We start from the raw sequence: 13,099 nt of genomic DNA, 5'->3' as shown, positions 1-13,099 counted from the left end.
TAAAAAAGTATAAAAAAATAAACCAACAATATACATTACCTGTCTGGCGCTCAGTCACGTTCCACGGTGTATTCTATCTCGGGGGGTTAATCAGTTTACAGGCAGAGCTGTGCTAATGCGACCACTGTGACTGTAAACTACTGGGGAATGAATGGAAGCAGAGCGCAGACTCAGTGATGAGCGGTGATGTCAAGATCAATGGCCCCTTACCAGCCTGCTGAAGCTGACAGCTGAGGGCTGTAGCCCCCAGCTGTAAGTTTCGTCTGGTTAGTCCACAAACTGAGGGGGACCCCACGTCGGGTTTTCATTCATTCTTCTCTACTGCTCGCTGTTGCCGGCAGAGCAGGAGAGAAGAATGACAGCCGCGTTCAGCACCAGCCGCAGGGGAACAGCGCTTACTGTAGCATGGACACGGATAGCTCCGATACCGTTTTTTCTGGTACCGGAATTATCTGGACGTGTGAGACCGGCCTAATATGCAGAACAAAAATTCAAACCACCTTTTAAATTTAATTACACTAATTAAATTTTTAGTTAAACACCATTTATTGACCTTTGGGAACAATTTTCTTTTTTACTTAATAACTTAGGGCTAAAAATCATTTTTTTTAAATTGTCTTTCATTAAAATGTAGCACTGTTTTTGCCCTCTATCATTTCTGTGTTATACTGTATATTGCTGGCTGCAGAATAAGTTGTTCTGATAGTCTTATAGGAGAGTTTATTACTCTTTTATCTGTCTTTTTCTGAGCTTCTATCAATAGATTTATGACCACAGACTACATGAAAGTTGAATGTGTTGAGAAACAAAGATCTTGTCAAATCCAAATGGTGTAAGATTTGTAATGAAACCCAACTGCAACAATTATTTTAAACCCAAAATAAATGCATTAAAGTAAAAAAATAAAAAGCCCCAAAGGCGGCATTAATAGGGAGGACTGTCAAGGAGAAATCAAATTTTATACAAAGGCATTGAATGGATAGGAGACACTGTCTTCAGAGGTTGTATTCTTTCAATGACAATAAATATGGTGTGACGACAAGCACTTCATGAGAACCCCTTTCCCACTGAAGTCACCTGAGAAAGCAGCCACAGAGACTGATATCCCCATGCTTGCTGTTATTTGTGAGAATTGCTTTGGCTAGTTCAAATTGCCGAGTGCTATCATGAAAGTAATGGTTTAATGGTTGTCTATGATGTCACTAGATGGCAACAGTGATATTATAAAAACAATACTAACATAACTTCATAAAATGGAATTGAATTTTAATCATAATGACATTACATTGTGCTATTCAGATTGTACTTGATGGACTAGAGTTTACCTTGGTTACTTTGTGTAGCTCTAACACTGGCAAAGCAGGGGATCATTGTGTCTACGGGGATCACAGAGGGGTCTGCTGGTCAGTCGTGTGAGTGTTGGGCGTCCGTTCGGCTATAGTCGCACAGTAGGTAACTCAGCTTATTCATAATATGCCAATTTGGATTTTCTTTCGGAAGCTGGGTAAAAAATTCCCCCTTTTTCTTTTTATGGCAGGGTTAAATAAGGTGGCTATCTTGATAGTCATCCCTTTGCCTGATGTTAACAATTCTACAAGCATTCTAGCATACAGTTTGGCTTGCTCGTTAGCACGACCAAGGGTCACTTTGGTTCATTTTCATCATCCTTCTGTGACGGTTGGTTGTCATAGCCAGAATTGTCTTTATCATGATTTTCACTCCGTGCCAGGGCTATGTCTCCCTCTACATCAATCAACCTGCTGCTACTCTTCATTCAAATTCTGCAGCATGTAACATGGACCTTGAGAGTCCTCAACAGACACAAATCAGTGATGACCAGGTGCAATTTGCTATTTTTCCTCCATCTCCTATTATATTTCAATGTGTGTTTTTTTGCAGGATAAATATTAGTAGGATTACATAACTGATTCCACAAGTCTCCCTTCTGACAAATTTTGTCCTCTCTTTAAAGAGCGGAAGTAGGTGACATGCGTCCTTCAATAGGTGCCAATGTCTAATCTTAAAGTAACCTATGCTCTAATTTGACTACTGCATGATGTAATTGGTCACCGCTTTACGTTGCTCGTACAGATGCTGCAACATATACAGCAAACCAAAGGCGCGCTGGTAGACTGTTTAGTTTTCGCAAAAAAACAGAAGGTTGTGCTTTGCCACATAGGATTGTTTGAAATGATCTGACACTTTCCACCACCTTCCACAAGCATTTATATTTGTGAAAGAAATGTTGGACAATTAAATTAAGGACATGGTCATACAAGGAACGTAAATTACTTTATCCGACGATAAGGCAGCCATTTAGTTGAATACATTATCACAGGGGCGGACACTGACAGCTTGGGGCCCCTGTGCAAGAAATGTGTCTGGCCCCCCTCCCTGCCCGGGATGCTGCTTATGATGAGGGCAATCTGGCAATGGGACCACCCTTGAGTCTCGGGGTCTAAGAAACAATCCAGATCGCCCTCATTATTACTGCCCTGCCCTTTTTTTTTCATGGAGATGGAGATATATACAGTGGGTATGGAAAGTATTCATACCCCTTTAAATTTTTCACTCTTTGCTTCATTGCAACCATTTGGTAAATTCAAAAAAGTTCTTTTTTTTTCTAATTAATGTACACTCTGTACCCCATCTTGACTGAAAAAAACAGAAATGTAGAATTTTTTGCAAATTTATTAAAAAAGAAAAACTGAAATATCACAAGTTCATAAGTATTCAGACCCTTTGCTCAGACACTCATGTTTAAGTCACTTGCTGTTCATTTTGTTGTGATCCTCCTTGAGATGGTTCTACTCCTTCATTGGAGTCCAGCTGTCTTTAATTAAACTGATAGGACATGATTTGTAAAGGCACACACCTGTCTATGTAAGACCTCACAGCTCACAGTGCATGTCAGACCAAATGAGAATCATAATGTCAAAGGAACTGGCCAAGGAGCTCATAGGGAGCTCATAGACAGAATTGTGGCAAGACACATATCTGGCCAAGCTTACAAAATAATTTCTGCTGTACTCAAGGATCCTAAGAGCACAGTAGCCTCCATAAACCTTAAATGGAATAAGATTGGGACCACCAGAAGTCTTCCTAGACCTGGCCTTCCAGCTAAACTGAGCAATTGTGGGAGAAGAGCCTTGGTGAGAGAGGTAAAGAAGAACCCCAAGTTCACTGTGGCTGGGCTCCACAGATGCAGTAGGGAGATGGGAGAAAGTTCCACAACGTCAACTATCACTGCAGCCCTCCACCAGTCGGGCCTTTATGGCAGAGTGGTTCGACGGAAGCCTCTCCTCAGTGCAAGACATATGAAATCCCGCATAGAGTTTGCTAAAAAACACATGAAGGACTCCCAGGCTATGAGAAATAAGATTCTCTGGTCTGATGAGATGAATATAGAACTTTTTGGTGATAATTCTAAGCGGTATGTGCGGAGAAAACCAGGCACTTCTCATCACCTACCCAATACAATCCAAACAGTGAAACATGGTGGTGGCAGCATCATGCTATGGGGTGTTTTTCAGCTGTAGGGACAGGACTGCTGGTTGCAATTGAAGGAAACATGAATGCGGCCAAGTACAGAGATATCCTGAATGAAAACCTCTTCCAGAGTGCTCTGGACCTTAGACTTGGCTGAAGGTTCACCTTCCAACAAGACAATGACCCTAAGCACACAGCTAAAAGCAAAGAAGTTGGTTCAGAACAACTCTGTGACCATTCTTAATAGGCCCATCCAGAGCCCTGATCTAAACCCAATTGAGCAGCCTCCTTTCCCGACCTCTTCTCTGAGATGCTGCAGTCTGCTGGGAATAGAACAGTTGAGGGAGCAGAAGACACACTGTAAGACCTGCTCTTCCTCCACTGTTGTCCCCTGTGTGCTGTGCTGTCCGGGCCCCCTGACTACAGGTGAGAACGCACCATTGGAATGTGCCATGGTGGAGGACAAAGATGGCAGCAAGTAAGCGCTCTCCTTAGTCTGGTGAGAAAAGCGTTCAGTGGTCAGCGTCTCTCCCTGCATGACATGCCCCCCTTTTGAACTCCTGCACTCTGTGCGCCTCTCTCTCCCCAGCTTTAGGTAGTCACATGATTATGGGAGGGAGTGAGAGGGGCCCAATGCTGCATGACACCGGGCCCCTCTCACTCCCGCCTGTAATCTTGATTCAGTGGCCCAATAGCAGCTGCATACTCTGTCGCTATGGGCAGTACGCCCCTGCCTGCAGGGCCCCCCTCCACCTTCGGACCCCAGTGCCGTTGCACTGGCTGCACCGATGGTATGTCCGCCCCTGCATTATTGCTCACAACGATTCCGAGTTGCAGTTTACAGGGAGTCAGCAAGCGAGTTTCCATTGGATGCAGAGAAGCAAATAATGTTTCATATGTTTTTTTCCCCCCCTTGCTTGGCAGTAGTTTACTTTGCATGAGTAAAAAGAATACGGGCAGTGTGTGGAATAAGTGATGTCCCCTGTGCCTTTTGGGTATGAGGACATGCCAGCTGAGCAGGGTACAGAGGAATATAGGAGGAGAAAAATATCTGCTGTGTGGTGCTGGAAAAAGACGCAGCTCTAAGTCACCTGTCCCAAATGTGACGATGCATCGCTGCTGCTAAGATGATTCACACAGTGAGCTATGAAACTCATGTTTTGTCCCTGTCCTTAGTTGCTGTTCCATTACAGTGCACTTTGGAGCTTACTAACAAGTCCTGGTGACCTACGTTCTCCTGAATGTGTGAGCAGTGAGCAGGCACCTCTTTTAGTGAGAAATAAGGGTATTTTTCAGCCAGCTATGTTAAACAATGAGTTCCAGCAAGGTTGAGTGCACACCATCGTTTTTTGAAAGGTAGCAGAATCCACAAGTCGGTACAACAAGGACTGGACCACCAGCAACTTCACCAGGTGAGAGTTTACTTGGCAAACCAGGTTGAGCAATATTGTATTTAGATTATAATAATTTGTATAAAATGATCACTAAAGGGGTTTTCTCATTTTCATAAATTGGTAAAATTCCCAAATTCTTTTAAAAACAAGAAACTTTGCATTTTACTTTTTATTAAAGAATAGAGGGATTTTTCATTCATAGTTTAGTTTATGTTGCTTTGGTTACTGGCCACCTCTGCAACTCTCCAATCTCCTAAGCAAGGAGTGCAGAACTTACAACCTTTTTGCTTTATAGCTTACAAGTGCTGCTCTGCGCCTGGCTGTATTGCTGCAACACAAAGCTGCCTCTGATTGCAGTATGGGATAGCGCTCAGTTCAGGTTAGCAGGTCAGCCTTGCTGCTGGCACAAATTGTTAATATTCAGGAGTGCACTGCCCCCCGACTGCTCCTGAAGAAAGTAGAAAACCCCTTGTACCTGGAGTAGAGAACTGGAAGCTCTTCTCTTAATTCTTTGTTCAAATCTTCAAATATCATCTGAGCTTTATTAAAGTCCTCTTCTGCCTAAGTGAAATATTGTTTTACTTTAATAATAGACCAAAATTGTGGCACAGTGGCTCAGGGGTTAGCTTTGCAGCCCTGGGGTCCTGGGTTCAAATCCCATCAAGGACAACATCTGCAAGGAGTTTGTATGGTCTCCCCGTTTTTGCGTGGGTTTCCTCCGGTTTCCTCCCACATTCCAAAGACATACTGATAGGGAATCTAGACTGTGAGCCCAATCGGGGACAGTAATGATGTCTGTAAAGCGCTGTGGAATTAATGGCGCTATATAAGTGAGTAAAATATTAATTAAATAATTTGCATTGGTCCCATACAAGCCACAAGTCAAGCTTTGCCTATCTCATGTGAATGGCCTGCTTTATACACATAATTGGTAGCAGACATAAGACTGTGCTTCATATATGATGCCCTGCAGGGCACTTGTGGCATAGAGAGAACCAATGCAACCATACCAAATGGCTTTAGTTGTAGACTTCGATCTATAGTGACTGACCAGCACGCTCTCACCTTTACAATTTTGGCCTCATCTTTCTTCTTAGCACTTTGCAATGCCTCCAGGTGGTGTCTGGCACTGTCATAATCCACCAGTTTTCTCCCTCGTTTAGCAATTCTTTCCTGTACAGTTTATAATACAATATATTAGTTACCAGAGGTGAATTACCGCTAACCATTTAGTCCATTAAAGCTAACAATTTTCTAAGTTTAAATTGAATATTCTCCCATGTTAATGTCCATTATCAATATGGGTGAAGTGTACCTCCAGGGAAACATAAAAACTTTACAGTGTTGTTGCAAACCTCCTCACTTTCCATTTACAAGTTTGCACCGTACATTGGAGATATAAGTTGTGTTAGACTTTGCACTATATATCTGTGGATAAGGTCATGTTAGGTGTAGCAGAAAGGCATTTATTAAGAGCCCAAAAATACATCTATATATTTTGTTGGCTATACCTATATTTTCATGAATGTGATTTCTATGTGACTTATTAATTGTCTGATTTACTAATAAAAAATATAGTTCAGACATATTTTCAGAATTAAGTTATATTTTAAAAATGCAACTACCAAAACTGTGTAATCAATAATGTATTATATCACCTTCATTTCAGAGAACTGAGACATGTAATTCTCCATAATGTGGACAGCCTGGTCAGCTAATTTTTCCTCATAATCATTCCAGAGAAGGTCGTTGTTCTAAAAACAAATCATAAAAGTTTTCATTAAAGTGAAATGTTTTACACAAGTGAAAATAATATATTTCTGGTTTAATTAATAGATAATGCAACTAGAAACAAAACTGAAACAAGTTCCCTCTGCTGACATAGGGGAACAAGATGACAACACCAGGCCGCATGTTCCTCGTGCTCCTGTGAGCAACCTGTATGACCTAAACATGCTACCATGGCCTGCAGCGCCTCTGGACTTGTCTCCCATCAATCACATATAGGACGTCATTAATTGGCATTTGCAAATGGAGCTGCCAGCAGCAGATTTTGGTGATTTGTATGCCCAAGTGCATTTGGTTTGGCAGAACACTTCTGACACAACCATTAATAACCTCATTGATTGTAGCCAAGGAATGTTATTATTTAACAGCTTTGGCTCAATCTCGAGCCATGGCGACTTGATGGATGAACGCTCTATAGGAAGATTGGTCTTGTGCAAGCCTAGATAAATCCACTAGGGCAGTGATGGTGAACCTTTCTGAGACCGAGTGCCCAAACTGCAACCTTAAACCCAATTATTTATGATGAAATGCCAAATGCCTCATCATGATCCCCTTCATGTAGAAATATGCCCCATCATGATCCCCTTCATGCAGATAGATGCCCCATCATGGTCCCCTTCATGCAGAAATCTGCTCCACCATTATCTTCTTCATGCAGAAATGTGCACCATCATGATCCACTTCTTGTAGTAATATGCCCCATCATGATCCCCTTCATGTAGAAATGTAGAAATTGCCCATTCCACCACCTCCATCATTTCCTCCTCTCCATCACCCCATCATTACCCTCTCCCCCACCACCATCGTTGCCCTCTCCCCATCACTCCCATCATTGGCCCTCTCTCCATCATTCCCATCATTGGCCCTCTCCCCATCTCTCCCACTATTGTCCCTCTCCCCATCCCTCCCATCATTCGCCCTCTCCCCAGCATTGGCCCTCTCCCCATCATTGACCCTCTCCCCATCATTGGCCCACTCCCCATCACTCCCTTCATGGGCCCTCTCCCCATCATTGACACATACACATAGACACACACCACACACACCCACACAACACAGCAGCTTCACTGGCACACACACCACAGCAGCTTCACTGGCACACACACCACAGCAGCTTCACTGGCACACACACCACAGCAGCTTCACTGGCACAGTGGCCACACTCACCTCTCTGCGCGCTGGCAGCTTCCTTCCTCTCACTGGCACTGCGGCAACAGAGCTGAATGATGATGTCATCCAGCCGTGGCTGCAGCGCTCAATGTGTGAGCCAGGAAGCAGATCAGAGCTCCGGAACAAGGATGAGGCGATGCAGCATGCCAGCTGAGAGGGCTCTGCGTGTCCTCTCTGGCACGCGTGCCATAGGTTCGCCATCGCTGCACTAGGGTCTTGTCTGATGTCATCTTGATAGTATCATGTCATCTTAGTTGCTGGTCTTCCTCTTTTCTTGTTTCTTCTATTATTCTGAACATGTTGTCCTCCTCCAGTGATTGCTCTCTTTGCATGATATATCCAAAATAGGCACGTCGTAGCTTCATGATCCATGCTTCGAGTGACATGTCTGGCTTGATTTGTTCCAAAATTCATTTGTTTGTTCTTCTTGCCATCGATGGTATTGATAACCTCCTTCTCCAGCAACATTTCAAAGGTGTTATTTCTTTTTCTGTCTTATTTATTTATCATCTAGGTTTCGAACCTCATGTTACCACAGAAAAGACCAAACTATGTACGAACCGTGTCTTCGTCGCCAGTGAATTGTTCTTCGATTTTAAGACCTTGTTCAGTGACTTGATTGTTGATTTGCCCATAGCTTTTCTACAATTGACTTCCAGTGCCATAATTGTGTAACACAGGTAATTGGATGCAGCGACACACAGGCGCAGAGCAAGGGTTAGCAGGAGTAAACAGTTGTCTGATTTAATAGTTACAGAAATAAGTCTCCTCGCAGGGAGCAACAAGAAATAAATCAGATTAATGCTAGAAATTACAAAAAGAACAGAACGACTTAAGGTGGCAGTTTATATGTATGTCTGTTTCACTTAGCGTGAGTCCGATACTTGTTGCTTCCACTGGGATAAATGATGGATGCCGGCTGAGGCCGGTGCTGAGGTTTTCTGGCTTCCCTGCCTAACAAATCAATTTTCTCTCTTCTGGCGGCAGCGGGCGGTCACCGGTCTGACCCGCTGAGCCCCTAGTCTGTTACGCAGTGCTGCAGCCAAGAGTCCTTCACAGCAATCTCCTGCTCAGCGTGCACTCCGCTGCATGCCCAACGATGTCTCCTGGTCCTTTCTGCAACCGACCCTTATCACTGCCGTGCGGCCTATCGTTACTCGTGGCGTGACGCAGGTCCTCATGCAGGTCCTCTCTGGCGGGAACCCTCTCTCGCTTCCCACACAAAGCCTCTTATACTCCTCTGGCTCACCACGCCCCCTCTCTGCAGGTCACGGGTCTCCTCCATCCTCAATTTCCTTCCCCCCTGCAACAAGAGGCTCGGCCCCAGCAGTTCTGGACTCGGTCCTCTGTCAGTACCCACAGCCCGGTCTTCTCCCTCACAGTTGCATTTTGCGTTATCATAGATCCAAGTAGGTTGAAGTTCTTTACATCTTCCAGTTGTCACTGTCCATCTCCAATATGTCCTGGTCGTACCTGGAAGTAGTCAATATCTTTTGTCTTCTTTGTGTTGAGTCGCAGTCCCAAGTTCAAACTTTCCATCTTGACACACCGTAAAAAGTCCTTCATTCCATCTATGCTTGTTGCCATCAATGTTGTATCCTCTGCGTATTTAAGATTTTTTATGATTCATCCAGCAATTTTGATTCCTTTTTCTTTTTCGGCAAGTCCAACATTCATGAAAATAGCTTCTTCATATAAATTGAAGCAAAATGGTGACAGGATGCAGCGTTGTCTGACACCTCACTCTACTTTGAACCATGCCTTGTCATTGTGTTTCATTCGGACTGGTGCTTCCTGATTGATGTAAAGGTTCCTAATGAGGCTGATCAGATGGTTCGACACACCCATATACTTTGTGGTATTCCAAAGTTTCTGGGAATCAACACAGTCGAAGGTGTCTAAGGTATGTAAGTGTGGGTATTTCTGGCCATGGTGCCTCAAGCTCTATACTACTAAATAAATCAAGATGTTTTAGAAATGCTGTTTCCATTTTTCCATTGTTTGCATATCATTAGCTTTAAGAATTGATTGAATTACATAAAGGAAAGCATTTGCAGACATCATCAGGGTACAAGCATAATTACCTCTACAATTGCTTGAAGGCCTTCATATCCATCCCAGTCTGGTCTGTAAATGACTTGAAGGGTTTCTGATAATCTTTTAGAACTTTCATGCATTGCTAAAATAAAAAGGTTGTCACACGTTCTAGTTATTTTCTCTACGCTAAATAGCAAATTTCATAAATTGTATCAACATAAAAATCCTAAAGCCCAAGAAGTGGGGACCTGTGGAATATGTCTGTCAGAATGAATGTGTGACAATGGGTTATATTCCCCATAAATTCAGAAGTTACTGGTAAGCTTTTTACACAAAATGTATTGTTCTTTAAAGAGGACCTGTCACTTACTAAAAAACTGAGTTAAATACCTTTTAAAAATCCCTGAGCTACCCTGATTCTGCCACTGCAGAGATATTCACATTCGTTTCTACTGGAGTGCATTACATGAAATCTCTGCTTTGCAGTCCAACTGGGTGCTTTTGTTCACAGTCTTCTCTGGGGGCATGTGTTTTCACTCCTTCCTCTGAAATTGTCATGCAAGGGCAGGGAAATGCCCAGTGTGTAATGCAAAAGGTGGGGCTGAGGGAGCAGGTAAAGCCCTGATGATAGGATCATAGAATCATAGAATCGTAGAGTTGGAAGGGACCTCCTGGGCCATCTGGTCCAACCCCCTGCTCAAAGCAGGATTCGCTAAATCATCCCAGTCAGATGTCTGTCCAGCCTCTGTTTGAAGACTTCCATTGAAGGAGAACTCACCACTTCTCGTGGCAGCTTGTTCCACTCATTGATCACTCTAACTGTCAAAAAGTTTTTTCTAATATCTAATCTGTGTCTCCTCCCATTCATTTTCATCCCATTGCTTCTAGTCTTTCCTTGTGCAAATGAGAATAAAGTTGAAAGGGGGAAGATGGTGACCACTCAACTCTCACCCTATACTGAAACCTGTGGTCCCTATCCCCCAAGACGGGTCCCCCCCGTGCACTGTCACGTGCCTAGGCCCTGACTTACCCTGCAATTTGCCCTGGCTAGCGTACAGGACAGCAAGACAATAGTCTTACTGCTGTCGTAAAAATAACACATCGAGTGAGACGGACAGGGGAAAAACATGCAAACAAATAGAAATCCACAAGCTTCAAAGAAGCACAACAGTTTCTCCAAAACACCTTCTCCAGAGAAGTCAGGCACAGTATAGTAATTCTATTGCTGGCAAGGGAGGAAGTCAGGAGTGGGTTTAAATAATGAAGGGGGGGATTGATCCCACTGAGCATCAGCTGAGAGAAAAGCCAAATGGAATCTCAGCAGATTTAAACAAGGAACCCTTAACCCCTTCCGTACCATAGAAAACAATAAACCTGCACCACTCATGTTAATGTTTGCATAGACTCCAAAGAAGACTTGTGATCAGCTAATCTCTGTGATTTTCTAATCCCAGATGCACCACCGGTCCCAGTATGTTGCGACACATTCGTGACACAGATGCTGCCAGTTACAGCTCGGCATCATCTGAGACGGCTAGACTGCTTCATCAACTATGGAGCTGTGATTGACCACACCTTGAGGGAAGAATAAAAAAGGCACACCCTCAGAAAACACTGAAGAAATTGAACTGCATAGTAGAGATTTCACATAGTGTGCTCCAAAAGAAATATCTCTACTATGGAATGATGCAGTGCAAAATGGTTAAAAGTGGCAGATTCATGGGAATCCAGGGATTTTTACAAGGAATTTAACTATTTTTTTTAAGGAAGTGACAACTTCTTGTTAATATTGCAAAGGGTAAAATAAGCATCTATTGATACTAGCGGCATGTGTGACGTGAACCTGACCAAGTGTAATATTTAAAGTGTTAGTGTACCTGTCTTACCTTTTACAGCACTGAAACCCGCCTTTAAATCCTTATACAACCTGTTACCTTCATTCTGAAACAAAATAAGCAATGAGAAACAATTTTTCCGACTATAAAATCACAATTAAAATAAATATCTTAATTTGATGGTCAGATTCCTTTCCCCACAGCCAATTTTGAATTCCCACTGTAAACTATATTCTTCTGTTTTATGTGTTTTTATTTGTTTTAGTTCTGTGGAGTTACCTGCTGCTTGTTAAACTCGTATGCACACTGCTCAAATAGCTCATCCTTGGTTTCTATTGTTCTTCCCAACTTTTGTAAAACCTAAATAGAAAACAAAATAAACTGGCTGTGATTCCATCATATAACAATAATGCATTTTTAACCCCTTTGCTCTGCAGCCACTTTTCATTTTTGACTTTTTAGTCATAACTTTTTTGTTTTTTCTGTCAACATAGCCGTATGGGGTTTGTATTTTGCAAGCTGTAGTTTTGAATGAATTTACTGAAAAATGTGAGGAAAATTCTAAATCGGATGAAATGGTGGAAAAAATGTAATTCCGCCATTGCCTTTTAGGTTTAGTTTTATGGCCGTAAAACCATAATCATGATTCTCTAGGTGAGTATGATTACGACAAAACCAAATTTGTATAGATTTTTTTTAATTGACGAGAAACAAATTATTTTAAAAAAATTGATTTGTGCTACCATTTCCAGAGACTCATAATGTTCTTATTTTTCTACCGATTCAGCTGTGTGAGGGCTTAATTTTTGCCAGGAGAGCTGATAGTTTTGTTTATCAATTTTGGGTACAAACTTTTTTTTTACTGCATTTTATTGCATTTCTTGAGCAGTATGTTGTAGAATTTTTATATTTTTTATTTTATAACATTTGAAATACTTTATTTGACTCCTTGGAGGACTTGAAAGTGGGCACATTTTCATATAATATACAGTACAATGCCACAGTATTGCAATTTAGGCCGGGGTCACACTTGCGAGTGTGATGCAAGTATCTCGCATCAATACCCGCCACTGCCGCCGGCACTCGGGACCGGAGTGTGTGGTTCCATGTATTTCTATGCAGCTGAACGCTCGGTCCAAGTGCCGGCGGCAGTGCCGGGTATTGATGCGAGAGACTCGCGCGAGTTTCTCGCATTGCACTCGCAAGTGTGACCCCGGCCTTATACTGAAAATCAGTCTCTTATGAAGTTCATCCTGGGAAGTATAAAGATGGAAGGCCCCGGCAGCCATTGTAATCCATCGGTGACCAGCAACCACATCACAAGGGGACCATTGTTAACTTTTGGATACAACTGCACAATTTAAATATAGCACACAGCTCTGACCA

The 13,099-nt window shown here is 42.7% G+C and overlaps 1 protein-coding gene across 1 annotated transcript in view; it reads right to left on the bottom strand.

Annotated features, from left to right (window-relative positions):
* Nucleotides 1-13,099, bottom strand: part of BIN2 (bridging integrator 2) — a 54,422-nt gene that overhangs the window by 14,367 nt on the left and 26,956 nt on the right. The window contains exons 2-7 of the mRNA XM_073576730.1: nucleotides 11,993-12,073; nucleotides 11,765-11,819; nucleotides 9,926-10,020; nucleotides 6,542-6,637; nucleotides 5,949-6,056; nucleotides 5,359-5,444 (exon numbers count right to left, since the gene is read on the bottom strand). Of these exons, the coding sequence (XP_073432831.1) occupies nucleotides 5,359-5,444; nucleotides 5,949-6,056; nucleotides 6,542-6,637; nucleotides 9,926-10,020; nucleotides 11,765-11,819; nucleotides 11,993-12,073 (521 nt within the window). The remainder of the gene's footprint in view (nucleotides 1-5,358; nucleotides 5,445-5,948; nucleotides 6,057-6,541; nucleotides 6,638-9,925; nucleotides 10,021-11,764; nucleotides 11,820-11,992; nucleotides 12,074-13,099) is intronic.

This window comes from Dendrobates tinctorius, unplaced genomic scaffold, assembly GCF_039654945.1.
Source record: "Dendrobates tinctorius isolate UK_male_01 unplaced genomic scaffold, ASM3965494v1 ptg000051l, whole genome shotgun sequence".
In the NCBI taxonomy this organism is placed as follows: Eukaryota; Metazoa; Chordata; class Amphibia; order Anura; family Dendrobatidae; genus Dendrobates; species Dendrobates tinctorius.
Note: the sequence above shows the minus strand (reverse complement) of the source record. Positions and strands in the feature narration are given on the sequence as shown.